Source organism: Phocoena phocoena, chromosome 4, assembly GCF_963924675.1.
Source record: "Phocoena phocoena chromosome 4, mPhoPho1.1, whole genome shotgun sequence".
Taxonomy (NCBI): Eukaryota; Metazoa; Chordata; class Mammalia; order Artiodactyla; family Phocoenidae; genus Phocoena; species Phocoena phocoena.
In genome coordinates, this window is record NC_089222.1 from 144,300,187 (window position 1) to 144,327,989 (window position 27,803).

Sequence of the window (27,803 nt, forward strand, 5' to 3'; positions counted from 1 at the left end):
GCTCCGCGGCTTGTGGGATCTTCCCGGACCGGGGCACGAACCCGTGACCCCTGCATCGGCAGGCGGACTCTCAACGACTGTGTCACTAGGGAAGCCCCAAACACTTAGAATTTGAAATGAATGTGAAACAAGCGAGAAGAAATGCCAAGTAGGAGTTAGATACAGGGCCCTGAGCCTGGAAAAGTCAGGCTAGATAAAAACCTATGAGACACTGGTATCAAGATGGCAACTAAAGCTATGTGTGTGCAGAGACTGCCCACGGAGAGGCCACGGAGTGAGGAGAAAAGGGGGCCTAGGCCTGAGCCTCGAGCACCTCCACGAGCTGAAATGCTGCTGCAAAGAAGGCTGACTCAGCAAAGCACACCGAGAACATCAACGGAAAAGAGGTGATGGTGTGGCCGGGGAAGACCAAGGGCTGTGAGGCAAGATCTCCTAAAGCCTAACTCTGATCAAGTCGCCATGGACTCATCTGTGGGCCTCGTTTTTGTAACCACCAGCCTGATTTTGACAGAGGACTAATCTCCAAAAATTGACTTGCGCTCACCAACTCATGAGAAGACCCTGATGTATTCTTCAGAATGCCAGTTCACTAATTTTCAGTGAGAAATACAACTACCCAGCAGGCTGACATACTCAGCTGCGATCGGCACTTTCCTTCCCGAAATGAGCATGAGAGCAGGACTAAGAAAATTAAGAAGACAACGACCTGGAGCTATGGTAACCAGTGCCAGGGGGCATACCTGGCAGCGTCCCAGCGGGAAACAAGGGAACCCTGGTGTGGCCTTTATGGAAAGGACTACTTACAGGGGGGACAGCAGGGGTCAGAGACCCAAAAGGGATGGTAAGGCACCCAGGGACTAGCAGCAGCCCTCCAGCTGAAAGAACGAGGCGGGGAGACAGCGCTCCTGGAGCCCAGCGAGAGCTGCGGGTGGCTCCCGGGTGCGAGTCACAGCTGTGGAGGAAGCGGGAGCAAACACCCCACTCCTTCTGCCTGCTGACGCCTTCTATCGGTGAGCGCCCCTGGCAGCCAGCAAGGAGGCAAGAGGCACGCAGCCTGCAGGAGCCCACCTCGCAGGGCACACCACAGGGCCGAGAGCGGATCTGAGGATTCCAAGAGAGAATAAACAGGCAGGGAGCCATGGCAACCATGAGCGTTCTCCCCTCTAACTGGACGTGGCTGCCCCCTTGACCAGATACTTTTCCACACACCAGAAACGTGAACTGTTGAGTCCAGATACCTTCTCGCCTGGACTAGCGCTAAAGACATGACCTGGGCCTCCCCGATACACCTCTTCTAGAGGCTAGGCAGTGATGGCAAACAACCAAACACAGCGGTAAGTTAGCCTTAACCCCTGGAGGCTGATTTGATAGTAACTCGGCCTCAGTCAGGCAAGTGCTGAATCGATCCGAAACAGCTCCAAGAGCTTCAGCTGGGCTCCCAGACTGATACCTGACACAAGGGCTGAGCTCAAATCTCAGAATCTGAGTGCACGAGTCCTAGCAACTTAAATCAGGGCCAAAGCTGACCCGTTCCTCCATCGACAGAAGTATCTCTGTAGACACATCTGACCCCCTGCAAGGTTGCTGCACGGCAAGATCCTTAAGTGACACAAAAAAGACTTAAGTTTTGGAACAGAGCTTTTAAATGATAAAGCATAAAATTTTTCCGCCAAAGATGAAAGGGAGAGAAAGGAGAGCTGGTAGCAGATACTCAGAAAGTTGGCAGCCCTTTCCTCCAACACAAATTTGCAGACAGCCAAGTCGCTCATCGTGGGCGCCTCCCTCCCTTGTGCCTTATCAGACTCTCCCAAACGTAATTACAAAGACCGTAACAGTACCTTAAAGTTTATTTATAGTCACTTCACAGCTACGGAAGGCAAACCTGCTGAAACAGACTGCTGTCACCATCAGACACTGCTACAGATGAAGTAACACTCACTTTTTTCTACAGTCTTTAATTTCTGGAAGCTTTCCAGCACTTCCCCGTTTAGTATTCTGGGTAAGAAGTCCCGTATTTGCATCACTTCAGTCGTCAGTCGTTCCAGGTCCTTCTTTCTGACTTTAACAAATTCTTCTTTGGCTCCCATATGCTAAAAGAACAAGCACACCTTAAGATGACTACACTTGTCCTCAGACGACTAAAACCGGCAGCCCAAGTGAGCTTGCCTCCTTCTCTTTAACACCTCCTGGGTTCACAACTGTGTCAAAAGCACGTCTTCACCTAACGTGCCCTCCACTATGTACATTACAGCTAGAGCGGTGAAGCCCCAGCCTTCAAGGGACGAGCCAGTTTTTCCAAGCGCAAACGAGGCCCTACTGCTGAAAGCCCAGGGAAACGCCAGCAACTTTTTCTTAACGCTCCGCCAGCGCCACGCTAATCACAAGGAAAATGAATCTGACTGGATTCCTTCTGGGTGCGCCAAACCCCTTGCTGGCCAGCGCGCTTCGTGTTCACCACAGCCCTCAAGGCTGTCCCGCTGGGAAACGGGGACACAGGCGGGCTAGGTGACTCTCAGGAACCCCAGGACCAGGGGACACCAGCAGGATCTGAACCCGGATGCGGCTCCAAAGTCCATCCCTCCCCACCCCCACCCCCCGCTCGGGCGCCACCACGTGCGGCGGCTGTGACAGCCGGGCAACCGTGAGGCCGGACAAGCCCGACCCGGCGACAGGGCCTCGCGGGCGGGGACACAGGAGGCACAGGAGCACGCCCACCGCCCACCGCTCAGCCTCCCAGACCCGCACGCGCGGTTTCCGGGCCTGGGGTCGCCGCCCCCCATCCCCGGTCCAGGCCATGCTGTCCGCAGACGACGCCCTGGGCCCTCCCGGGCACACTGCGCAAGGCCGAGGCGGGCTGCGGTGCGGCTCAGCGTGGGGGAGCGGAGGGCGCCACAGCCCAGGCCCGCGGAAGGCGGGCGGCCCGGCGCCCACACTGACCCGGCAGGTCTCCTCAGCGCCGCCCGCCTCCCCCATGGCCGCCGCAGCCTCGGCTCAGTGCGCCTGCGCGGCGGCGCGCCCTCTGACCGTCACGTCAGAAAGCGCGGGAACGCGTCCACGCCGAGAGTCGGGCACGCAGAACCGCGAGGCTTAGGCCTCGCAGAGATTGGGCAGCGTTCTCGGCGGGAAACCCGGGTGCTCGGTCGGCAAGATCCCGCGTTGGCTCCTCTGGCTTAGCCGGGATTGCAAACTTGTTAACTGCAAAGTAAAAGGACAGTGAGACCCACGTGTAAGTGTCCTGCGAAATAAATCGAGTCAGGCCTCTCCTGTCTGGCGGGGGATGTCAGACCAAGGAGCGATGCGTTCAAGGGGACCAGCGGCTGTTGGCCCGGCACCCGCGCTCAGCCCAAGCTCCATGAGCAAAGGCCGAGGCTTTCCGACCACAGGCTGCTCGGGAGGTCTGCCCCGGTAGGGGGCCTTCGTGCAGCCGGCTGCTTCGTAACTGAGACGACCGCCATGAACTGGGAGACATCACCTAGTCCATTGCCCTGCCCCTACACGCCCACAGAGTTCGCAAAACAAGGCGCAGCCTGTGCGTTCAAAGGTACCGGTTCCCGCACGACTACGACTTCGTCTGTCTGAAGCCGGCCGCGAGCCGACACCGCCGAGTCCCCGGCGTGCGTGCCCTCCAGGCCCGCGGGCGGACCCACAAGCTCACGCTCCCAATCCTCGCGGCAGGGACACGGGCACTGGCGGTCGCCGGTCGGAGAGGTGAAGCCCGGCCGCCGCTAGGGCGGCCGCAGAAAGAGCTGCCGCAACATCCCGCCAAAATCCCCAAGGGCGGCCTCTCTCCCCCGCCTCCACACCGCCCAGGCGGCCCGAGGAGTCCAATGCGATTAAAGACTCGGTGCCGCGTATCCCGGGGAACAGCTGCCGATCGGATGGGGACTTCGTGGAGTGGGCGCAAAAGTGCTAGATGACGTAACACTGGCCATCCGTCTCTTCCTGGCCAACACCCAACGCCGGCTAACCTCGCAGTCAACGGCCCTGAACTTTGGCGACCGAGAGACTGCGGAACCGGGCAGGCGCGACGCGAACCTGAGCTGCGGGGGTCCGCCCCCTGCCCAGGCAGCCGCGCTTGCTCTGAGAACGCGCTGCGAGCGGCGTCCGGCGCCTTTGTGATGCCATCAACCCGCGCGCCGCCGCCCGCCCCGCTGCTTTCTGCGCAGTCGCGGCCCGGGCAGCACGGCGGCTGGCGCTCGGCGGCGGCGGGCTGCGGCCGGGGATGCTCCAGTGGGTGCGATGGCCCCCGCCATGCAGCCGGCCGAGATCCAGTTCGCTCAGCGCCTGGCGTCCCACGAGAAGGGCATCCGGGATCGGGCGGTGAAGAAGCTGCGCCAGTATATCAGCGTGAAGACGCAGAGGGAGACAGGTGGGCGCCCGGCGGTCCGCCGCGCACATGGCGGCGGGGGCTGGGGAGCCCCGGCTGGGCCGGGGAGTGCGGGCAGGGGGGCCGGGCCGGGGGAGCCGCCGGCGGAGTGGAGCGGGGGGGCGTGCGGCACCGATTCGCACTCCTGCATGTGCTTCTGTGTCCGCTTCCTGCCGGGTCTCGTCCGGTTCTACGGTTGAGGGACTGCGGCCGACAGGGTTAGGTGGTCTGCCGAAAGTCACAGCGAGTGGGGAAGCTGAGAATTAGACCCGTTCTGACCGATCCCATGTTGGATCAGTGGACTCTCCTGCTTGCTTCTGGTGCGCTCTTCATTGAGTTACGTCCTCACTTGACCAATACCTTTAGGGTGCTGGGGTTACAGGAGAGAAGATAGAAACCCTACCCTCGAGGAAATTGTCCCGGGAAATCCAGGGAGGAATAGATAACTGAAACAGAGCTCGTATAAGTGAGGTAAAGAAAACGAAAACCAAGGAAAGAGAGAGCTCCTCTATACAGGCTGTTCCACAGGGCTCTCGGGGTGGCGTTCAACAGGTCTGAGAGGAGGCGAGAGGGAAGAGCTGGAAGGTAACAGAGGGTGAGGGTGTTAACAGATGAAGTTGGAAAAGCAGGCAGTGGCCAGGTCACACGGGGCTTTTGTGGTTTGGATTTTAACTTCAGTGGGGAGCCATTGACGGATTTTGTTACCTCATCTGTAAAACCTTGAAGGAATGAACTGCTGTACGCAGTGGACGTTTTTATTGTACTAAGATAAAGTCTGACTTGTTTATTGCTAGTATTAATACTTTGAGTCTATTTGAAAGAATTTATATCATTTATCCCTGTACTGACATCCTTTGTTTTATTTTGACAAGAAATCACGAAAGACTACCCAGGAAAAAGAAAATACAGTTTCATGGGAAGTCTGCTAGAAAGAGGAATGAAGCCAAGCTTTCTGACTTCGATTCTGTTAGGGGTCTCCCCGAAAGATTTAAGTTATTCTTATCCCATGTATGCTAGAGGTTCCTAACCTTAACCTTCTATCCCAGACCTTTGCTGTTTTCAGCTCAGATATGCCCTACTCACCTGACGTCTCCACCTGCATGTCCCCAAACTCAGAATGCCCAAAAGTGACTCATTTTCTTCCCTCCAAAACCTTCTCTTCTGGTGCTTCTCTGCTGCCCGTGGTCTTTTTAATTTTTGGCCGCACTGCACAGCATGCGGAATCTTAGTTCCCTGACCAGGGATCAAACCCACACCCCCTGCGTTGGAAGGCGGAGTCTTAACCACTGGACTGCCGGGGAAGTCTCTCGTGCTCTTCTCTTTTGGTTGCCAGTTTCCATCCTCCACTCAGACTCCAGCTGGACACGTGCATGGCCTGGACTACTCTTCCTCATCCTCTCCCTGCACCCTGCATCCACTGTCCTTTGGTCTTCCCTGTCTCCTCTCCTGAATTACTCTGCCCTGAGATGGCCCCTCCGTCTCATCTAGACGTATGCACTTGCTTACTTCCTGGCTGATCTAACAACTCCATTTGTGCCCCCCTCGAACCCATGCTCCACAAACCAGCCTGGGCTCGTCTTCCTAAAACAGCTGGATCACATCACCACCTTCCTGGAATTCCAGGTCTGCGGACTGTGATCTGTCCTCTCTTTCTCCCCACCTCAGCCCCTATGTGACTGCTCCACACTGATTCCTGGTGTACAGTACACCATTTATCACCTCTACCTTCGCTTCTCCTGTTCACTCAGAAAAGGTTGCCAGCCTTGATCCACTCCCAGCGTTCACTTCAGCATCGCTTGCCCCCAAATTCCTTACCTGTCCCCTCGCCCTGCTCCTCTAGGATTTGCAGATACCCAGTATGTCTCTGTTGTGGCACTTAGCTACACTGTTTCGCATTATCAGTAGATGTGCCACTCTCCCCCCAAAACACTGTAAGCTTCCGTCTGTTTTCCTAGCCGGAAGTGGGCGCACATCCAGACATACGAGGGCCTTCCTGTGTACAGGAACAGAAGAGGGGCCAGATGCAGTACATTCGGGCTGAGGCAGCCAGACAGAGCCTGGTGCTCAAACCCCTTTGGTGAACAGGCTCAGGGTCCGAAATGCCAAGGTGATGCTGGGGGAGGAGGCGGGGGGTATGTACCAGTGCCCAGGGTCCGGTCTCGTTAGCGCCATCCCACCTGAGTTACTTGTCCTGTACTCCTTTTCACCACCACGCCCACACTGCAGGGAATGTAGCGGGCCTTCCAAAAAGCAACTGCAAAGTGAATGTCTAGACAGTGATGATGGGACAAAATAAAACTATCTGCCACAGCTGTGCTCGTCAGAATAGAAACACAAGTTTGGAAATAACTTGGCCTGACAGTGAATCTCACTGACAGACCCAAGTTTTCTGTGTCGTCTTCGGCATAGTAAAGGCAGTCTGAAATTTTACTCTTGCTGTCTGTTAGCAACATAGAGAGCTTCGTGATTTCAAAAACACATTGAAAATCTTTGTAGAACTTAAAGCAACTCAGTGTTGCTCTGCTACTTTAAGTGTTCCTGTTGATCACTCTCAGTTGTAGAATAACCATGGTTTTATTCACAAGGGCTCATTTCGTCCCTGTTTATTCGTTCATATATTCAGCAAACGTGTGGAGCGCCTCCTCTGTGCTATTACTATTTCGTGCACTACTCTTGGCACTGGGAGTGCAGCGATGAACAGAACAGACAAGCATCTCTGCCTCTTTTATCCATTCTGCAGCTTTAAGCATTTAACATCCAAAATTGGGATAAATTTTAAAATCAACCTTGTGACAGTTTCGTTTGCGTTCCTGCTTTCTCTTGGCAGCACATAAGATAACAGTACATCTTATAGTTGATGGTGTCTTGGAGCCAATGGCAGTAATGGGGGAAACAAGAGTTTCTTCATACTGTCAGGGTTGGGGTCTCTCAACTCAGTAGTTAGAGAAACGGGGAGCTATGGCTGTTTCCACACAGGTGTGGGGTCACGTGTTACCGTCTAAGCTGCCTCCTGGGCTGATTCGTGATGAGAGGAGCTGTTGGACTTGCTGTATCCACGTCTCACTTTCATGTTCACCTCATTCATTCTGAAGCAAGTAAACCTATATTATTGTTAGAAACTTAGTTGTATTAAGTTTAAGAAACTCAACCCCCAAGAAGAAAAGACAAATCCAAAAGCAATTGTGGGACAAACTGCTTCAGATATTGTCGTACTTCATCTTCAGGGTCTTGAAGGAAATTAGATGATGAGCATTTCTGTGTTTTGCTTTACATGCTTCAAAGATTGGTACCTTGTCTTTACCAGTTAAATTCCTGGGTGAAAATGAGGGATTTATATATATATATATATATATAATGTTGGAAACAGGTGTTTTTTAAGGGAGACGCGCTCTACTAGGCTATGGGTAGAGAACATGGGACGATCACAGTGATACCCACCCACCGCGTAGTGCTTTGCTCTTACATCGTGCTTCTCGTTTGTACACTTAGTTTTGACCCTAAGCATGAACCTGACGTGTCACAGGTGACGAACAGGAGGCTCAAGGCCTTTCTGGGAGGGACAGCCGGGAAGGAGCGGACCAGGGCCTGCCCAGTGCTTTGTTCCCGCTGAACTTCGTTGCTCCACGTAGGACGCAAGTCAGAATACGCGTTCACGTCCAAGCCCCTTTCCCGCCCGCTGTCCAGGGTCTGCTCTCACCTGTGACTTTGTCGAAATCTGCCGTTTTCCCTCACAAAGGCCTCTGTAGTGCATCCTAGCACACCTTTGCCTGGTACAGGTGTGGGTTATCCAGAGATGCTTGAGCGCCTCGCATGATCACTTAGAGTGGTCTGACCTGCCGCTGCCCTTAGAGAGGCCATCTGGAGATGAGTACACACCGTGCTCTTTTTAAGTGAGAAGGCTTCTGAGCTTGAGCGCACACACCTGTGCGTTTCTGTATCGCACGTGAGTGTCGTGTAAACACACACGGGAAAGATGCCACCAGGCAGAGAGCAATGATGCCGGCGGGGGGGGGGACTGGGTGTGGGAAGCAGTGAATAAGCCACTTTCAGCTGTGTACTCTGGTATAGTATATGACTTTTTTGCCATAAATGTTCTTATTGGTTAGGACTCTTTTTCAGTTGGAACTTGACAGAATATCCAAGCCACACTAGTTTTCAGGGGAAAAAAAACCAAAGCACAGCTTTATGCAGGAGCTCCACTGATGGCACCAGAGCCCAGCTTCTCTGCAGACAACTCTGCTGCCCCCTGATGCTTCCATTCTCAGACAGGCTCCCAGCCGTGTGGCAGGGTCCAAACCGTGTCTTCTCTTCAAGTCTCCCGGGAGAGATCAAGAGTCTTTCCTAAGGCCTGAACAAGACCAGCAGTGGGATGACCAGCCCATTCTCGCGCCAGCCCCGTGGGCAAGGGGATTCCTGCTGCTTTGGCATAAGCCCAGCTGGCTGCTTGCCGCCACGTAGGTGAGCCCTGCCCAGCCCTGCCTTGAAGGGGGGCAGCCCTGGAGGGGGAGACCGTGTAGCTGCTTGGCAAAAACAAGGATGCCCAGTCCCAAGCCTCACGCAGGAACTAGTGTCATTTAAGTCCTGTTTCATCAGTGGCCCTGCTTTTCCAGTTTCATTATGGTGGGTTTTCTAAACAGTAAAAAGAAGAAAGAAAACAGCCCGTGATAGCGTTTTGATAATCTCATGCAGTGCTTTTTCTCTTCTTTTAATTAAGGAATATTTCAAGTACATAATTTCAAATATCAGTACTTTGCTTCAGTATTTATTAATTACCTGGCCGGGTTGTCTAATCGGCCCACTTCCTCCTTCCCACGAGATTCTTGGGAAGCAAATCCCCAGCATCTGGTTTCATCTCCTGACACCTCAGTGTGTATCTCTAAGATAGGGACCCTTCTAACCTAACCACAGCACCATTATCACACCTTATCTGTTGAGTTTTTCCCATCATTCCATAGATTCTTTATGGCAAATCAGAATCCAGACAAGACCCACCCATTGCATTTGATCTTAAATTCCAGCAGGCTTATCCACCTTTTTCTCCCTTGCAGTTTATTCATTGGGGGAACCGGGTCGTTTGTCCTATAGAGTTTCCGACACCTGGGGTTTTGCTGGCTGCATCCCATGGTCTCATTTGACATGTTCCTCTGGCCCCTGTATTTCCTGCAAACTGGTATTAATGGTTAAGATTTGAAGTGGTGTAGCTGAGCCTTTTCGTTTTCGGGGGAATACGGAACAAGTGATGCCGTGTTCTTCGTACTGCATCACGTGGGACGCCTGATGGGCCTGGGTGTTGTTGGTCTGATTCATCCATTGTAGCGCTCCTCCATATTCTTTCACCTGATGTTTTAGCAGCCATTGACGACCCTTGCCCGGATCCACTAATTCATCAGTCTTAACACAATTGGTTGTAAACACAGGTGACTATGACAAAGTTACTCCGGTCGTGACTGCAGTTGGCTCTGCGCTGGTGGAACTTATTATCACTTACACTGTAGCCGTGCAGTCAGCTGTGGCTTATTTATTACAAGATGGGGAGGAAACCAGTTGGCACATCATTTGCCCGACCCCTAAAGGAAAGGCACTTTAATAAACCAACGTTACCATAGTTTCTGGTGAAGTGAGAGCCCATCACAGAGAATCAAAATGCACTATAATGAAATTGTTGGTATGAGAAAGGTCCTTAGTAACTTGGAAAGCAATACCTACAAAGCTCTAAAACATACTCTGAATAAAATAAATAAACCTCATTCTATCGAAAGGGGTCTCTTTGTCACTTTTAACTTCATTACGCTTTGGAGTACTGAAATCACATTGATTCCAAGTACATAGTTGTTTACATCCACCTAGTTTATCCTTTGCTGCTCCAAAAGATTCTTCCTAGTACCTTCTAGTGAAATATTAATAATGACCATTTGTAACAGGCATCAAGGCTTGAGGATTCTGTTTGTTCTCCATAGGCTTGGAAACTGCAAGGGTGTACACTTACCTGATTTTGTGGGTTGTTATGTTACTCAGCAATTGTTCCCAGACACCTGGGGTCCACGCAGGAGACAGAAGTCTGTGTGCAACGTGTGGCTTCGTCATAGGCGGTTCAGGCAGAGGTGGGGGTCTTGAATAATGAGTGAGAACAAGGCTGACCAGGGTGATGCCACTTAAGACTGTGCTTGCCCAGTAAATGAAAACTGTAACCAGGAGAGAGGGAGATCAAGGTACAGCCGAACGTACGATCCTTAAAAGGGTCATCTTTGCAAAAATATCCCAAAGCTTTGCCAGTGTCCTTGGGCTGGTTGTACGGGACTTCAGCAAATCCCTCATCTTTTGTAGGATTTGCCATTTTGCTTTGCAAGACCAGTGAAAATGTTGGTGTGCAGGGTGAGGTGCTAGTTTTAGGCAGAGGGCCACTTGGGGGAACTCGTAAATGACCACTTAATTAGTTAATGTTTTGTCGTGATGACATTTGCTTCTTTCCTCAGATAATAAGAACACACCACCACTACGGCCCTGCCCCATAGCTGATAAAACTGCCTAATTTATGTGTGTTTGTTTTGTAACAGCAAGAAAATGTATGCTTCAGATTTAAAAAGACATTTGCAAGTGAAAGAATGAAAACGTATGCAGCATTATTTTCACGGCTTACGTGGCAGTTCTAAACTTAGAAAGGAAATGTTTGGACTCTAAAATAAGATTTTTATGCTGTTTTACCCTCTAGGAGGTTTCAGCCAAGAAGAACTTCTAAAAATATGGAAAGGGCTCTTCTATTGCATGTGGGTGCAGGATGAACCCCTTCTACAGGTAACCTACAGTTCCCTTTGTCATATGACTGGATTTTTGGCACAGGTGGATAAGAGACCTGCCCATTTTATGCTGTATCCATCCCTAATGTACGGAAACAAACTGAAAACCATTGCTTCAAGGGATCACTTTCTGACCTCTTGTCCATATAGAAAGGGATGCAAGCAGTGAGGTTAATTAACTCTTCAAAGAGCAAAGAAGACACATAAATTAGATTTATTATTTCTCTGTCACAGTTTCGTAGGTTCCACGGTAGGTTTTATTTACATTACTTATTTTAAAGTTTCTGTTATATCTTTTATTATTTGTGGTCAAAAACAGCATGGCACTAGTCTAAGATCGTGTGAGCTACCCCGGCTCCAGGCCCACCTCTGCCACAGCTAAGTGGGTGCCCGGGACTGGGCGGCCCCCGTGCTGGGGGCAGGGTCTTTGTAGAGTGAGCAGCGGCCCCAGATCTGATGGCCTCACCCGCAGAGGCAGTGGAGACTTGTCACTGGTGTGCGTGCCCACCTGGACCCCTGTCTGCTGAGTACACCAAGCCCCGCCACCAAAACTATCCAAGAAAATGGTTTAGGCTCTTTAAGAGCTCTGTTCTGACGTGTAAACGCAGGCCTGCCTTTGTAGCAGTAGAGGGTCAGCCTTAGGAAACGCTGTTTGCAGCCCCCTGACACGTCGTGGGTAGGTTTTACCATGCAGCTTTGCCACTTCCCCTAAGCTGTGTGATGACTCACTTTGATTTATTGCCTTTATTCCACTGAACATGTTTTGAGTAGGATAGCAGAGCAAAATATTTTTAAGTTACATTCAAAGTAACAGTAACCAACAGCTTTAGTGGAGGAAGAAAACAGATGAAAACAGATAAAAGGGAATATCGCTTGCAAGTCTGGGAGTTCATTTAAAATGCGTAAGAACGACTTGAGTCCAGGTAGCATCGACAGGGATTGTTCTTTCCTTCTGTAACTCATAAACAGTTATTTTGTTGACACTCCTCAAGGCAGGTTTCTTCATAGACCGAGACACCAAATTCTCCCCAGCGAGCTTGTGTGGCTCAGCAGGACGGGCTCTTCCCGTGGCATTGGATGCCCTTAACCTTTCCCACCACCCTGCCTTTGCAGCCTGTTTCTGAGCAAGCCAACGAGAGGACTTCCTGGTTCCACACGGAGCCTCGTGGAATGACAGTCCCGGTGTCTGCCTGCCGGCCACTCCCCCTCGTTGGCACCTGTGTTTCCATTACTTGGGGGTTTGGATGGAATCTCAATTCAAGTTGTATTTTGACAGCCAGGACTTGTTGACAGCTAGTGTGTTTCTTCTGTAGGTCATTTGAGCGCATAGCTGGAGATGACTTATGTAAGCGTGCGGCTTAGACAGTTCTCAAAGGCATGTTGAGTTGGCACAGTGGTCTGTCGAAATTGGGAATTTCACATTTGATGAAATCCAGATATCCAGATACACTCTTCTTAGTGGAAGTGACATTGAGAACAAGAGCTAGAGACGCCCCTCCCCTCAGGCCGTGATGCTGTCATCTCAGTGGTACCACGTAATAACCCCGATGTTTTTCCCCAACCCCACCTTTGCAGGAGGAGCTAGCGAACACTATATCCCAACTCATCCATGTTGTTAACAACTCAGAGGCTCGTAAGTCCTGATATTTTCATGACTTTCAAAACTTCCTTGTTCATCAGATTTGGTAACTTGCCTAAGAAATCTAGTCAATATTGTTTCTTCTCCTTCCTTCAAAGTTTCCGTTTTCCAATGGGCTAGCTTCACGTGAACCTGGGCTGCTAGTGTGTAAATGTCAGGCGAGAAACCATCCCATGGGGAAACTGTTAAACACACTGAGAGGGTGACGAAGGAGGTGTCCTGTGGGACACCACATTTGGCATCTCAGAAATTTCAAAAAAATATTTTAAGAAATAGCAGTCCTCCAGAGTTTCCAAATCCTGAGTTCCTTTAGCACTCTTAGAGACTGTGTGTGAATATGCTGGTGTTTGCAGTAACCTCGGGATGTAGAGGATGGCTTTTCCTCCTTAAGACTAGAGCCATTTAAGGTCATCACTGGTAACAAGCTGTAAAGTAACCCCTCTTGACCAAAAAGAATAAACAAAGGGAGGAATTAATTACTTCTGAGACGTTCAGGCTTTGATAAGTTACAGAGGAAGAGAAAGCAGAATTCGCTTCTTTTGCTCAGCCCTCCTCAGAACACAGCCATCCACTGGCCTTATTAACCCTCAGTGGTTCTCTGGATTTTGGCAGGGTCTCAGCTGACCTCGTAAGGACCAAAACTCTTCACATGGAGTATACTGTAGCTTTTCATGTATCAAGAGAGAATTGTGCAAAAAGAAGTAAAGCAAAAAAAACAACTTATTTTGGGGTGAAAAAGTGCCAATTTCATGGCTCAGAAGAGAAAAATATAATGTTTTGTTAGACCTCACCCAGCTGACACTGAACATGAAAAAACAAAAGGCCGAGTTTCTACATGGATCGTCCAAGTGTTCACCAGAATTCATGGCTTTGGATTGACAGGTAGAGATGGGCTTTGAAAAAGGGCCAGTAGCTGTGGCTCAGGAAAGCTTTTGATTTTTAACAGAAACGTGGCTTGGCAGTGGATAATGAAACACTCTCCAGACAGCATTTGAGTTGAACATTAAGATATCGCCAGCCTTCCCGTTACTAAAATAAGCTTTTATGTAAATGTAAAAGAAGTTATTGAGCATACTTAGTTACTGACCAGATTTTCTAGCTGCCCAAGAATTCTTGAGAAGAGTGAATAAACAATCCTAGTCTGTCTCCCTTCGTTACTTCTTGCTGTGTGGTAACATGGTACCCTGTAAACCAAGCGTTCAGAGCCTCTTGTTCACTGCAGAGCACCTGTTCATCCAGACCTTCTGGCAAACCGTGAACCGGGAGTGGCCGGACATCGACGGGCTGCGTCTGGACAAGTACCACATGGTGAGGGCGGGGCCACAGCCCCTTTCCTCGGGGCTGGGGGCGGGCGGCAGCTGGCGGACCGTGCCAGGGTTGGTTGGTGCAGCGCATGGTAAGGCGACCAGTGGAGCGCGTTGGAAGATGCGCTCAGAGCCGTCTGTTTTGTTTGGGCATCCTTAGTTAACAGATTTTGTTCTAGAAGCTAAATATGATTATTGCGGAAACTTTTTCACTTTGGGGATGCAGGCTCTACCCGGTCATCCCGCTCAGCGGATGAGTATTTCTCACTTCCCCTTTCTTTGTAACGAAAGTTGTCTGTCTCTGTAGCTGATCCGTCTGGTCCTGAGGCAGTCCTTTGAAGTTCTGAAGCGAAACGGCTGGGAAGAAAGGTTGGTAAACTATACGGGTTAGCGTTTGGGGGCCTTCAAACTTTGAAGGCAGTAGTGTGGTTTCAGGTCTTTCAATTAACAAGTTTGCATCGCCTGATCCACGCCTTCCACCCTGCGTACCAAGAGCAAAACATCCTCACGCGTGAAGAGCTTCAAATCCAGCAGATCTGAGCACACGTGGCAGTTAGCATCACACTTGTTTCGGTGGTTGTCAAACTTTTTCCGCCTCGCGTTGCTTGTTAAGCAGGGGGCACGAGAGCGTTGCCATTTTCTCTGGGGGAAGAGAGGATGTTGGCAGCTGGGGTTAACAGAACCGTGTGTGTTGTTTCCTGTAGCCGAATCAAGCTTTTCCTGGACGTCTTGATGAAGGAGATCCTACATCCTGAGAGTCAGTCTCCGAACGGAGTGAAATTCCACTTCATTGATATCTATCTGGATGAACTGTCCAAGGTGGGAGGGAAAGAGGTAAGAAGTGGGCAGACGCCCTGCGGCAGTGTAACGTGGCCACAGCTGCCCCGGACAGGCAGGGCCTTGGCCCTGCCCGAATGTTCTGTGAGCTGGGGGTGGGAATGCTGTTGGCTGGCGCTCAGGGTCACCAGCCACAGTAGCAGCGTGGATGGGTCAGCCTTTCTTCTGACGTAGTTCTTCGCGCATCTAGGAATGTGCCATAAGGTGATGGGTCATGTGGATAAAGATTTATGCAGTAAGGGTGTACACGGCAGTCTATACAACAGAACTGAGAACAGCTTATGCAGTCCAGCGAAGGTTTCTGTAACATGAGGAAATGCTTGTGATGTCGAGTTTTTAAAAAGCATTGAGGGGGGACTTCCCTGGTGGCGCAGTGGTTAAGGATCCGCCTGCCAATGCAGGGGACACGGGTTCGAGCCCTGCTCCGGGAAGATCCCACATGCCGTGGAGCAACTAAGCCCGTGCGCCACGACTGCTGAGCCTGTGCTCTAGAGCCCGCGAGCCACAAGTACTGAAGCCCGCACCCCTAGAGCCCGTGCTCCACAAGAGAAGCCACCGCAGTGAGAAGCCTGCGCCCCGCAACGAAGAGCAGCCCCCGCTCACCGCAACTAGAGAAAGCCCGCGGGCAGCAACGAAGACCCAACGCGGCCAAAAATAAATTAGTTAATTAATTATTTTTAAAAAGTCAGTAGGGAGACTTCCCTGGTGGTCCAGTGGTTAGGACTTGGCATCTCCAACTGCAGGGGGCACGGGTTCCATCCCTGGTCGGGGAGCTAAGGTCCCGCAAGCCACGAGGTGCGGCCAAAAAATAAAAATAAGAAGCAGTAGGGAGAAAAGGCCACAGACAAAGCTGGGCAAATGGGGTGGCTTTTTAAGTATATATTCATCTGTGAACAGACAAAGGGCCAGAAGGGAAATACACAATTTTTAGCACGCCGGTGACGATCTGAAGTGGGATTAGGAGCAGGGGTTTACTCTTCTTCCACGAGGGTTCTGTGGTGAACATTTGATTTTTAATTCCTTCACCTTGGTGTCTGGGAGTGTCTGAGTAGGACTTCTCTGTGGAGGAAGGAGTATGTGTTGGGAATGCTGGGAGGGGCAGTGTTCTCTGCTCACTGCGCCGAGATGCCCAGCTGGCTGGATGGCAGCCGTGACCTTCAGCGGAGTGTGTTTCGGGTGTTGTGAGATACGTGTTGGCCTGATGCAGTCTGTGTGAGAAACGTGAATGGTTCCTTTCTCGAGGACACATCAGAAAGGAGAAAGGCTCTTTATTCCCCCCTCATTGTTTTTCCTCTTTCTAAATTACAGCTGCTGGCCGATCAGAACCTCAAGTTTATTGACCCATTCTGCAAGGTGGCCGCCAAGACTAAGGAGTAAGTGGTCCACGTGTGATTTTACTGCTTCGGTTGTGCTTCATTATGGGAGGTGGTGGTAAAATTGTAGGTGAAGCATGGCGCACAGGCCCTCCAAAGCTAAGAACAGCTGCGCGGCGTTGGAAGGAAGCTCTGAGTCGTGGCTGGGCCCCCCAGCGGCTCCAGGAACCTCGCCCTCCCATCGCCCGGGCTTCCTCCCACCCCCGGTCCCTCCACCTGGCACATGGCGCCGAGCTGGCCCCTGGCGGCTGCAGCTGGTTGGCACGGGGGTGTGGTTAGAAACGCGGGTGCCGGCCGCTGGGCCCAGCGGGTCCCCGGGGGGCTGGACGGGGTGTGTGGTGACTTCCTCCACTTCCCGGCCCTCTGTGCTCCTTTAGGGAACCAAGTCCAGGCCGACTGTTAACCACACTCTCTCTGCTGTGCTTCCGCCCTCAGCCAGACTCTGGTACAGACTATAGCTAGGGGTGTTTTTGAAGTCATTGTAGATCAGTCTCCTTTTGCACCTGAAGAGACGGTCGAGGAACAGAAAACCAAAGTGGGTGACAGTGACCTCTCTGAGGAAGAGACGTCTGGAAATGAGATGACGTGGAGAAAAGCAATCAGTAGAAAGAAAACAGGTAACAGAATTTACTTGAAGAGTCTTTCTTAGGTAAGGTTCACTCAGAGGAACACTTTCTAATACGTTTGTTGCCAGCTCACTGACTACACCCCGGAATTCATCAGAGGTGCCTCTGCCTTGGCCCCCACCTGAGAAAGGAAGTGGGGCTGTGTTTACACACTCGGGTCCAGGGCCCCTGGTTACACTGGGGCTCAGGCACAGTTCTGCAGTTCCCAGGGTCGCAGGGCTGTCTTTGAGGGTTTTGTCATTTTCGTTGCCGTTGCTTTGGGCTTTGTGTGTTTTTGTTGTTTCAGCTTTTTTTTGTTTTTTTTGGCTGCGTAGCAAGGCTTGTGGGATCTTCGTTCCCCGAACAGGATTGAACCCAGGCCCTCGGCAGTGAAACCACTGAGTCTTAACCAGTCTTAACCACTTGACTGCCAGGGAGTTCCTTCGGCTTTTTTGATGTGTTTAAAAATCTTAATGTGGTCTTGTGTCTGTAAGAGGGTCCCTGACGGGAGACCTGATTTACTGTTGCATTGGGAACGCATGGTTGTTTCTGCAGTTCTCCTTTCTGTCTCCGAGTTCCTCCAGGGTTCTTTTTCTTCGGGTGTATAAATAACCACTGTGGATGGACCCTGTTCTCAGCGCTGTTTGTGTCCGTGGGAATTGCGTGGGGCATTTAAAATGAGGCCTCATCAGAACTCACGCTGGTTTTCAGCATCTTGGTGCCACGGTGTCAGGTAAAGGGCTAGTTCAGGTTGTACCCATGCTTTTGGAATGTTCTAGAGCCACTGGAAAGGAAAGTTTTCAAAAACTAATAGAGAAAATATAATTTAAAAAAATTTTTTATAGCAGGACCAAAAAACTCTGTGTAGAAGGTGCCTGATTTGTGTATTTAGACATACGCATATAAACACGTACGTATGCCTCTGGAAGGATATACACCAAGGCGGTAAGAGCTAGCCCTGCGTGGCAAAATTGTGGGTGATTTCTATTTTCTTTGTACTTTTGTCTGTTTTTTCTAACTTTTCTTCAATGATCATATATTGTTTAGTCAGGAAAAGACAAATCTTTGAAAAAGAAAAGATGAGATATTCTGATTGTAAGCTCAGCACGAGTGACAACTCACTGAATGGCCTTGAGCACGTTTTGACTTGGCCCTGGCCCTCTCCTTCCGCCACGTCTGTGTCTGAACTAGAGCCGTTCCCCCTCTTCCCTGAGCGCTTCCCAAGATTCCCCCCCAGGTTCTTCATCAGATGCTCGTGGGGCCCGCCAAGTCTTCTCCGGGCTCTGCCCCGAGGCCACACCGCTCAGGAGCTGGTAGGATTCCAGAGACGGGACACCTCTGAGAGCTTGTGTGATTCCAATAGTAATTTCTACCTGCTTCTCCATGAGCTATAATGCTCTTTGGATTATTTCTTAAATGCCAGAGTCACGTCAACATCAGCCTGTTGTGTTTCCTGAGGCTGCCCCCTGAGAGTCAGTGTGCTACTGTAGAGAGTTCACCACGGCCTCAGCTTTCCTGAGACCGGGGACAGACCCTGTCTGCCCTGCTCCCACTGGCCTGAGCCCCGGCCCACAGGTTTCCTGTCCACCTCCACTGCACTCCACAGTGAGGTTTTGTCTACGAGGTAATTAAAAGGCAAAAATGTGTGAATTCTCCCAGGTGTTTTTTGTTTTGTTTTTTTTAATGTCCCAGGACTAAAAATCCAAAACATCTTTAGGAGGTTTTATAAATGTACTTGCAGGGTTTTGTCTGTAAAGAAGTGTTCTTTTTGGGACTTCCCTGGTGGTCCAGTGGATAAGGCTCCGAGCTCCCGATGCAGGGGCCCCAGGTTCCATCCCTGGTCGGGGAGCTAGATCCCAAGTGCCTCAGCTAAGATCTGGCGCAGCCAAATAAATAAATAAAAAACATTTTTTTTAAAGAAAAGAAAAAGAAATGTGGTTTTTCACTAAGAGGCACCTAATTGGATGGTGGGTGGCTCCTTTGGGGGTAGCCATGGCCATGTGTTTGAGTTGTGTCTGTGGATGTGTTCCTTGATAGCACTGGGCAGATATCACTGCAGGAAAGAGGGAGTCGCTGAGGAAGGCAGACGGGGCGGCGGCGGAGGCGTGGAGGACGCCGGGCTGCTTCTCCAGGTTGGTAGCAGGTGTTGCTTTTTGTAGAATATGGGTTTGCTGTGGAGCCGCCTGGCTGCTGGGGAATTAGGGTCAGAGCTGATTAAACCACATGCCTAATGCATAAGGTTTTTTTTAATCCCTCAGTCACTGGTGCCTTTCTTGTAATGAGCTTATTGGAGACAAAGAGATTTAAGTATGACGGCAGTTTGAAAGATGTCAGTCTTCGTTTTGGCCTGAATTACTAAGATCTGCTCTGTTCCATCCAACAAAGGGAGCCCAGTGGTACTTTTCAAGTAAAGGAGGCTTACTGCGATACCAAGTCCAAATGGAACGTCTAGATTCAATTTACAGAACAGCATAGCGTACCCAGCTGCATTTTCAGAAAGAAGAAATAGAACAAATACAGACCAGCTTCTGCTGAGAACAGATAGAAGGAGGTTTTCAAGGGCAGCGCCTAGCTTCTGGCTGGCAGGCCTGAGGCGTGCCGTGTGCCCCGTCCTGTCGGGGATGCTTCCGGAGCCCCGAGCTCTGGCTTTCCTGTCTCTGGTCGATGTGATCTCCAAGTCAGGCAGCGCTGTGCTTCGGGCTGATGTTTGGCTTTTCTTCTCGCGTAGTTTGACTACAAGGCAGTTGCCGACCGACTCCTGGAAATAACCAGCAGGAAGAACACCCCTCCCTTCAACAGGAAGCGTCTCTCCAAGCTAGTCAAAAAGTAAGTGATCGGGGAAGAAGGTCTCACCTGATCATCGTTCGTGTTCAAGTCCGGCCCCTTTGTTTCTTGCCATGAGATGAGCCGTCACCATGCTTCCCTTTTTTCTCGGTCCTGTAGTATTATTACTCATAGTCCTGCAGTACCCACACGTAAACTGAAAGATTCCGTAAAAGCAGCCGCTCCCCTGCCCCTCACGTTCATTCTGCAGAGGCAGCTAAACCCGCCTCTTAGCTGGCTCGTGGTGATGTAGAAGGAAGCCTGTGGAGAACGTGTAAAGTCTACTGATCAAGAAATTGCAGTGTGGTTGGGATAGCGGTTCAGCTACTTCCCCTCCCCGCCCCCAGCTCCCACTCTGCCTGCCAGAAGTGTGGTTGTGACACCATTACAGCCTTTCAGGTAATTCACTGCGCAGCCCCGGGGCTTGTGACTCACGACAGGTAACAGCTGCACTTGATCACACACTGTGAGCCGGCCCTGTTCTGAGCGCTGCACGTACATCATTTCATGTTCCGGAGGGCGCCGCAGGGCGGCTTCTGTCACTCCTCACTTACGGATGAGTTAGCCGGGGCACGGGGAGGCGACCGATGGCCCGGGCTCCCAGCTGCCGGACGCAGCTGGACACGGGCCTGTCTGCTGCCCAGCGCTGCCATGCAGCCCACGCGCCGCCCACACACACGCCTCCTCACAGCACCTGCCACCTCACAGCACTCGTCCCCTCACGGCACACGGCCCTCACGGCACACGCCCCTCACGGCACACGGCCCTCACGGCACACAGCCCTCACGGCACACGCCCCTCACGGCACACGGCCCTCACGGCACACGCCCCCTCACGGCACACGCCCCTCACGGCACACGGCCCTCTCGGCACAGGGCTCACACTTCTTTTTGTTCTAATACATTAGTCGTGTAGAGCAAAACACGGCTAGGCTGTCTCCACTTGGTAACAAAGCAGAGAATGCAATGTAAGTAGAGATGTAAGCTTTTTCAGCCTTAAGAAACAAGAAGGAGATTTTGATTTCTCCGTTTCATTTGGATGTGCCAAGACACGTCTTTAGATCCTCGTGTCGTTGATGATATGATGACACTTGAGGGGGTTTTGTCCTTTGTTTCTCGCCCTTGCCTCACACCACCTTCCTCTTCCACCTCCCCTTCTAGGAAAGAAGGAAGCGGAGTTAACAGACCCCCAATATTGCTTTACCCTTTAAGCTTCTGTATGTAAAACGGAAAACAACAGGGTCCTACTGTGTAGCACAGGGAACTATACTCAGCATCGTATTATAAACTGTAGCGGTAAAGAATGTAAGAAAAGAACGTGTGTGTGTATAATTGAATAACTTTGCTGTGTAGCAGAAACTAGTAACGTCAATCAACTATACTTCAATCAAAGTATATTGATAGTAAAACATTCAGCTGTACACTTTAAATGGGTGAATTGTTTAGTATGTGAATTATATCTCAACAAAGATTTTATTTTAAGGAAAGACAAGTATCACTTATATTTTAAAAGGTTAGTGCATATGTTTACAGGAGGGTTTCTCTAGGAAGCGTTCTTGTGTTCTGTTTCAGATTCCAGGATCTTTCTGAAGGTGAGGAAAATGAGAAGATTTTAATTGGTGATGTTCTTAATAAGCGTGGACCCCACAGAGGGCGGTTGTGCCAAATATTGACAAACAGGACTGAGAGACATGAATTGAAAGCATGAGAAATTAGCCTGCTCAGCTGAGCAGAGGCCCTCGCAGGAACCCGGCGTTGGGCCTCTTCCAGCCCGCCGCCCACCCCGTCCAGACCCGCGCGGAGCCAGACGCGGGCGCCAGCCCCTGGGGCGGGGTGGATTCTTCATGAAGACAAGCTGATCTCTCAGGGTCCCTTTCATTTGCTGTGTGATCAGTCGTCCCCCAGGGGAAGCTGCCGCCTGTGAGCTTGGTTACATTGAGCCGAGTGGATGGTCTGCTGCCCCGTCCCTCGTGCACACGGGGAGCTTAGAATTGGAGGGCCTTGCAGACCTGGCTGAGGTGTGGAGGGTGTCACCCCAGGTCTGCAGTCCCTTGCCTCAGCTGAGAGATCCACAAAGCTTTTTTTTAAATTTTTATTTATTTAGTTAGTTATTTTTGGCTGCGTTGGGTCTTCGTTGCTGCGCGCGGGCTTTCTCTAGTTGCGGCGAGCGGGGGGCTACTCTTCGTTGCGGTGCACGGGCTTCTCATCGCGGTGGCTTCCTGTTGCAGAGCGCAGGCTTCAGTAGTTGTGGCACGTGGGCTCAGTAGTTGTGGCTCACGGGCTCTAGAGCGCAGGCTCAGCAGCTGTGGTGCACGGGCTTAGTTGCTCCGCGGCATGTGGGATCTTCCCGGACCAGGGCTCGAACCCGTGTCGCCTTCTTTGGCAGGCGAATTCTTAGCCACAGCACCACCAGGGAACACCCCACAAAGCGTTTTTAAGTCTGTACTTCCTGTGTCCCAGCTTTCGGGTTGGGGTCGGAGGAGTAGTGAGGGCCTTATGGCAGAAATCAGTGTTAAAACTCTACCCACGTGACGTGGGCGGGGGCATGGCTCGGAGGCCCTGGGGACAGAGCGGTGCCGGTCTCAGAAAGCTGACCAGAAGGGGCTTTGGTGTCCAGCAGGCAGTCTCTCTCACCTCAGTTTTGCTGAGGACGCTTCTGCTGACGAAGATGACCAAAGCCTCAGTCAAGGGAGGCATAAGAAGAAAGGGAACAAACTTCTGGAGGAAACGGACATGGAAAGAGGGAAAGGTGAGCGGCAAAGACCGCAGTCTGTGAGGGCGGGGGTGAAAGGGGGGCGGCGCGGGGACTGCCTTTGCCGTCCACACGGGTCATCACAGAGCAGAAGCTGTCGCTCTGAGGGGCTGAGACAGAAAGTCTGTCCGAGTGTTTTGCCGTTTCCTGTGGAACCACGTTGCAGCCTCCCTAAAGTAAAGGCATTTACTGACTCCTAGTGGAGAAAGTGGGTGGGGACAGGGGGATACTGGGTGGACACTGCCCTTCGGAGCATTTGTCTTATTACTGGGCCTGGGCCTGCAAATTAGTAGAAATCGGAATACTATTTCAGATGCATTTATATCAAAGCAGGGCTTAGGAAGGTTTCCGGCCACAGCCGGGGCAGGGAAGAGGTGGGGCCGGGTGAGGAAGCTCGTGGGGCCCGAGGGCGCAGAGGAGGACCTGTTGGGAGACCGTGGGGACGTGCCCTGCGCTCCCCCACGAGGCCGGCCAGGTGACCTGGGCACCGGGGCGCTCTCTGACCGGTTTGTGTCTCTAGGAGCCAAGTTCTCTCCTGCCGAGGAAGAGGAGAGCGCAGGCAGTGTTCCAAAGAGAAAAAGGAAAAAGAAGAAGAAGAACCACCTCCGGCCTGAGCACTTGGGGCCGGGTGGTGAGGCCACGTGCCCGGAGCAGAATGGCAGCCGACAGCCGGAGGCCGGTCCCGGAAGAGCCCAGGAGGCGAGTGCGGCTGAGCTGGGGACGGTGGCCACGTCCTGCCCCCGGGAGCAGAGCGGCTCCGAGCCCGCCTCCGTGCACAGCAGGAGGAGACGACTGAGGAAGAGAAGCCTGAGGGTCCAGGTGGAGAGCCCAGAGGCAGCGGCCCTGGCCGGCGGCGCCCCGGTCCTGAAGAGGACGCGCGAGCTCGGCACCCTCCTGGTCAACGGCGGCGGCCCGCCCACGCTGGCCTGGCCCCTGCCCCCTCCAGCGAGCCCAGCAGACAGAGGGGACTGCCCTGCCATCCTGCCCCAGGGCGGGAAGCTGAAGAAAAGGAGGAGGGAGTCTGGCGGCCATGACCTCCACGACCTGTCTGCTCAGAAAGCTGCCGTTTTGAAAAAGAGGAAGAAAGTGAAAGAGATGTCAAAGTGGGCGGAGCACAGAGGGGTCAAGCTCGTGCAGGCCCTGGTAAGGCGGCCGGGCCCAGGGCAGGGGGCTGGAGCTCCCGGGCAGGAGTGTCAGGGTCCTACCTGCTCAGCCGCGTGCATGGGCAGGGCAGGGGACAGCCAGCCCCGGGCCCAGGGAGCGGTCATGGCTCCGGACAACCTCTACCAAGGAGCAAGCAGTGACCCCCTCGGTGGCTTCCTCTGCGTCCGCCCCAGCCCCCACCCCTCTGGCTCCGCAGAGGCCAGGGCAGGGCCAGCCTCAGTCTGGGGAACTGTCCCCGTGGCCAGTCCCAGCAGATAAACAGGCAGGTGTGTATCTCCATCACACGCTGATCTCATTTTTCTTTTTCAATTCGTGGCCAGTCCTGGCAAAGGCAGAAGCCCCAAATTCTCTTATCTCACTGATGTTTTCAATGAAAAAACTTTTTGTCCACTTGGATCTCTAGAGCCACCTATAGACGGGGACCTGGGCTCTAGGTCTGCGTCTCACACCCTCCTCTCTGGACGTGCAGTGCGTCTGTGCCAGTGGTCGGCAGGCGTCGCCTCCCTAGCACACAGCCCGCCAGCGGCGCCCACGCCGGCCTGGCTGCTTCTGCCTCTCGCGGCACAGCTGAGGAGTGCGACGGAGACCTCGCGGCCTGCAGAGCCGGAATCATTTACTCCCTGGCCCTTTCCAGAACAGGCTGGCTGACCCCTGCCCAGCGTGCGTATCTGCATCTCCTGCTTTGCAGCAGTTACGACATCAAGGCCCTCGTCTGCAGAGCTTGTGTGGACTGGGTTACACACTGCTTCCAGGCCTCACGGTGCAGGATCCCTAAGTGGGTCCGTAGCCAGTCTGAGCCAGGGAAACAGGGCGCGCAGCTGGGATTCAGGAAGTCTCTTCTCACCTCAGACCTTCCCTGACTGCCGTGTCAGCTGTGTCGCCTTCTCTGGGCTCTGCGGCCTCTGCCCTTCACCCACTATCACTGATGCCCTTTCTTCACTAAGAATATCAGAGGGATTTCCTTCTTTGGGTCTCGTTTCTCTGCCCCTGGTAGCCCTCCTCGGAGAGGATTGGAGGGGCTGCTAAATGAGTCACAGGGTCGGGGGAGGTTTTCCTCCCCAAGGGGTGGAGTGTCTTGTCCATGTGTGCGACACCGTGGACCAGGAACCCCAGGGACTTGCCGAAACCACCAGTGGGCTGCCTTGGGCTTCCCAGACCCCTGAGACCCCAGGAATAGAACGGGGCCTGCCATGGGGTTGTCAGTGTGAAACATCCAGGGGACATTCCGTCTGCCTGTCACAGACCCACAGAACCTGGTAGCCTCACACTCTCCCTCCCGTGCCAAACTGTCCGTGGGCAGTGATGTCTGATCAGAAATGAGAGAGTGAATTACCACGTAGTAGATGGTCTCTGAAAGGCAGAGATCTTCAGAACATGGGCATAAGTTTGAAGATGGGTAAAAATGGGTTCTCGTGGCTGAGAAGGTAGACATCTGGCCGTCGGCATGGTGCCAGCATGGGGAGGCGGACATTCGTGTGTGTGTGGCGTCTGCTCAGGAAGCGAGGTGTTTGCACACCTGGAACAGGAAACGGGGGGCTTGGGGTGAGCTGGTAAGTGGGTCCCGCCTTGTGTCCGCTCGCTTCCTGCATTCACGGGGGGATGTGACCCCCGTCTCGCCCCTCTGCACACAGGGGAGCGGTGGGGCGCTCAGCCCTTTGAGGAAGCAGCTGAGGACCCAGAGGGACTTCGTGAAGTTTGACGCCTCCTCCTCCCCGAAGCCCCTGTTCTTCAGGAAGGCCAAGGGCAGCGGGGCCGCCACCTCGCCAGGCCCCGGGCTGCAGGTACCCGACCCCCGCCCCGCCGCCCGCTGTCCCTCTGGCCCCCGGCCCACCACAGCCACCCGAGGTGCAGACAGGGGCTCTGCGCGCTGGCCTCGGGCCCCACTTCTGGCCTCTGCCGCTTCTCGCGGCGTGCCAGCCTTGTTCAGGCAGCCATTCCGGCCCCGGGCAGCCCGAGGGCTCAGCGGGGAGCTTGAGGTGCGGTCGGTGACACCGTTCCGCGTCGGCGGGACTGGGGTGCCGTGTCCGAGAAGTCGCAGGACTAGGCAGCGAAGTGGGGGACGGAAGCTCTGGGGAGTCTGGGTCCACAGATCTGCCTGGGACACAAGGGGAGCGGTCAGAGCGAGTTGCGGTGGTGGGAGAGGGTGGTCACTGTTTCAGGGCTCAGGAAGGCAGGGCCAGCCGTGCCGGGTGCCCAGGCCGGGCTGCTGGGGGTGCGTCCAGTCCACCTCCAGGAGACAGAGGTCCTGGCGGAGCCCTTGTGACGGGCGGGCTGAGCTGGCCTGCTGTGGACACCTCTGGCGAGCTCACATTTAAATAGCACCCACTCAAACTGGCAGGGTGACCGCTGCCTGTGTTTCTTTTAAGGTATCTTAGGGATATTGGTTCAATGACTCAAGACTCACACAAGCGAAGTCCCTCTCTTAAAATGTTGCTATTAAAGCAAAAATGGTATAAAGTAGAATCATGGGATTCACACAGATTTGGGATTCTAAGAAGGGTTCGATAAAGTGCTTCATAATGCAGAGTGGGGACGCTTCTAGGAATTTGTCAGATAGGAAGCAGTTACTTAATTTTGATGAATTGTTAGAACATCCAATCCGCTTGGAGTCCTCCTGCACGAGAAGTTGGGAAGTGCCCGTCCGTTGCCCCCAGAAGTGAGGTTCCGTGACAGGAGCGGGCCCATCGCTCCCCTTACGAGGTCACGGCGGGGCTCTGGGACGAGGTGGATGGAGTTAATGGTGAGCTTCCTCTTGTTCCCGGGAGGTTTCAAACACCGTAATTTTGCTCTGCTCTCCTCCCCGGGAACCCAGAAACAGGCGGTTACTGCAGAGCGGGGCTGGCCCTCCAGTGCTGGGCCTGCGACGCGGCCACCGTGGGCTCTCGGGGCGGCTGGGCCGGTCCTTTGCTCCTTTCAGTGTCGTTTTCTTCTGCAGCCACACAGGACGCCGTCCAGCTCCAAGAAGGTGACGTTCGGGCTGAACAGGAACACGACGGCGGGTGAGTCGGCGTCCGCTCTGCGGGGCGGGGAGGGCCTGGGCCCGTCGCTGGGCTGCTCCCGGGGCGGCCGGGAGGGCCTCGGTTTCCAGGCCTGCCTGCCCTGATTCTGAAGCCCTGTCGGCCCGCCATCTGACGGCCTGTCCTGCCTCCGTGAAGGTCTGCAGGCTGCCTGCCCGGGGAGAGGGGAAGAGGGGCACACTTGTCTTACCGCTTTCAATACGGGTGTGATTCACTTGCCTTGCTTTGTCTTTCAAAGGAGGAAACCAAGGTTTTTACAAGTACACAATGAGTTTAGGTCCTGGCTGTTTTTAAGGACCACAAGTAAACGTGTGTGTGTGCGCACGCACGCGTGCAGAAGGGAGGGGCTGTCTGGAGAGGACCTGTGAAGCTCTCATCTTCAGCGCTGGAGCAAATGGGGGGAACAAATCCACCAGGAAGGAAAGGCTCCTTCAACTATCTAAACCTGGGGTTCATCCCAGACCCAAACCGGGGGTTCACCGAGTGCCCATGTTCCGTAACCCCCCCACGCGACCTGGCCCGCCTGGCGCTCCCCCCACGTCCGTGCAGGCGGCCTCAGGGCGTTTTCCGAGGAGGATGAAAGTCGTCCAAGGGAAGGAGCCTCACTGGTGACTCCGTTTCCTCCCGGGCTCTCGGGCCCTCTCTGCGGGCCTGGCGAGGGCGCCACCCTGCCTGGGAGTGAGCACACAGCTCGGGGCCCGCGGGGGCCTGCGGGAGCCCGCGCTGCCGGCAGCACAGAGGAAGGTGCGTGCACCCTGTTAACCTGTGGCCTTGCTTTCATCCGGGGCAGAATTCAAGAAGACGGACAAGAGCATCTTGGTCAGTCCCACGGGCCCCTCCCGGGTGGCCTTCAACCCTGAGCAGAGACCCCTCCACGGAGTGCTGAAGACCCCCAGCAGCTCGCCGGCCAGCACGCCCCTGGGGACCAAGACGCCGCTGACCAGCACGCCAAAGAGGAGGCCGACGGCTATAGACTTCTTCTAGGGTAGTCATTCCTTTCACAGACTGCTTTTGTACAGAGTATTCTATAAATTATAACGTTTGAAAGTGGGGCCTTTTTATTGTTTTATAAATTCCCGTGAGTTGTGTGTACGAGGTTCTGGGTGAGCCGCGGGGCCACGGGCAGACGT

General features: G+C 53.2%; 2 protein-coding genes across 2 annotated transcripts in view; one reads left to right on the plus strand and one right to left on the minus strand.

Moving 5' to 3' along the window:
- The window catches only part of HSF2BP (heat shock transcription factor 2 binding protein), an 81,405-nt gene extending 77,329 nt beyond the window's left edge, over positions 1 to 4,076 (minus strand). Inside the window, exons 1-3 of the mRNA XM_065876680.1 lie at positions 3,969 to 4,076; positions 2,938 to 3,195; positions 1,940 to 2,090 (exon numbers count right to left, since the gene is read on the minus strand). Coding sequence (XP_065732752.1) covers positions 1,940 to 2,090; positions 2,938 to 2,973 — 187 coding nt within the window. The 5' untranslated portion in view covers positions 2,974 to 3,195; positions 3,969 to 4,076. The remainder of the gene's footprint in view (positions 1 to 1,939; positions 2,091 to 2,937; positions 3,196 to 3,968) is intronic.
- A 163-nt stretch (positions 4,077 to 4,239) lies between these two features.
- On the plus strand, positions 4,240 to 27,657 carry RRP1B (ribosomal RNA processing 1B). Its single transcript, XM_065875925.1, has 16 exons — positions 4,240 to 4,369; positions 11,076 to 11,158; positions 12,736 to 12,793; positions 14,022 to 14,107; positions 14,411 to 14,472; positions 14,808 to 14,937; positions 16,249 to 16,313; positions 16,749 to 16,930; positions 18,956 to 19,050; positions 19,647 to 19,744; positions 21,313 to 21,332; positions 22,358 to 22,489; positions 23,013 to 23,635; positions 25,288 to 25,437; positions 26,592 to 26,655; positions 27,464 to 27,657. Exons 1-16 carry the CDS (start codon positions 4,240 to 4,242, stop codon positions 27,655 to 27,657), a joined length of 2,172 nt encoding a protein of 723 aa, XP_065731997.1.
- The last annotated feature ends 146 nt before the right edge of the window (positions 27,658 to 27,803 follow it).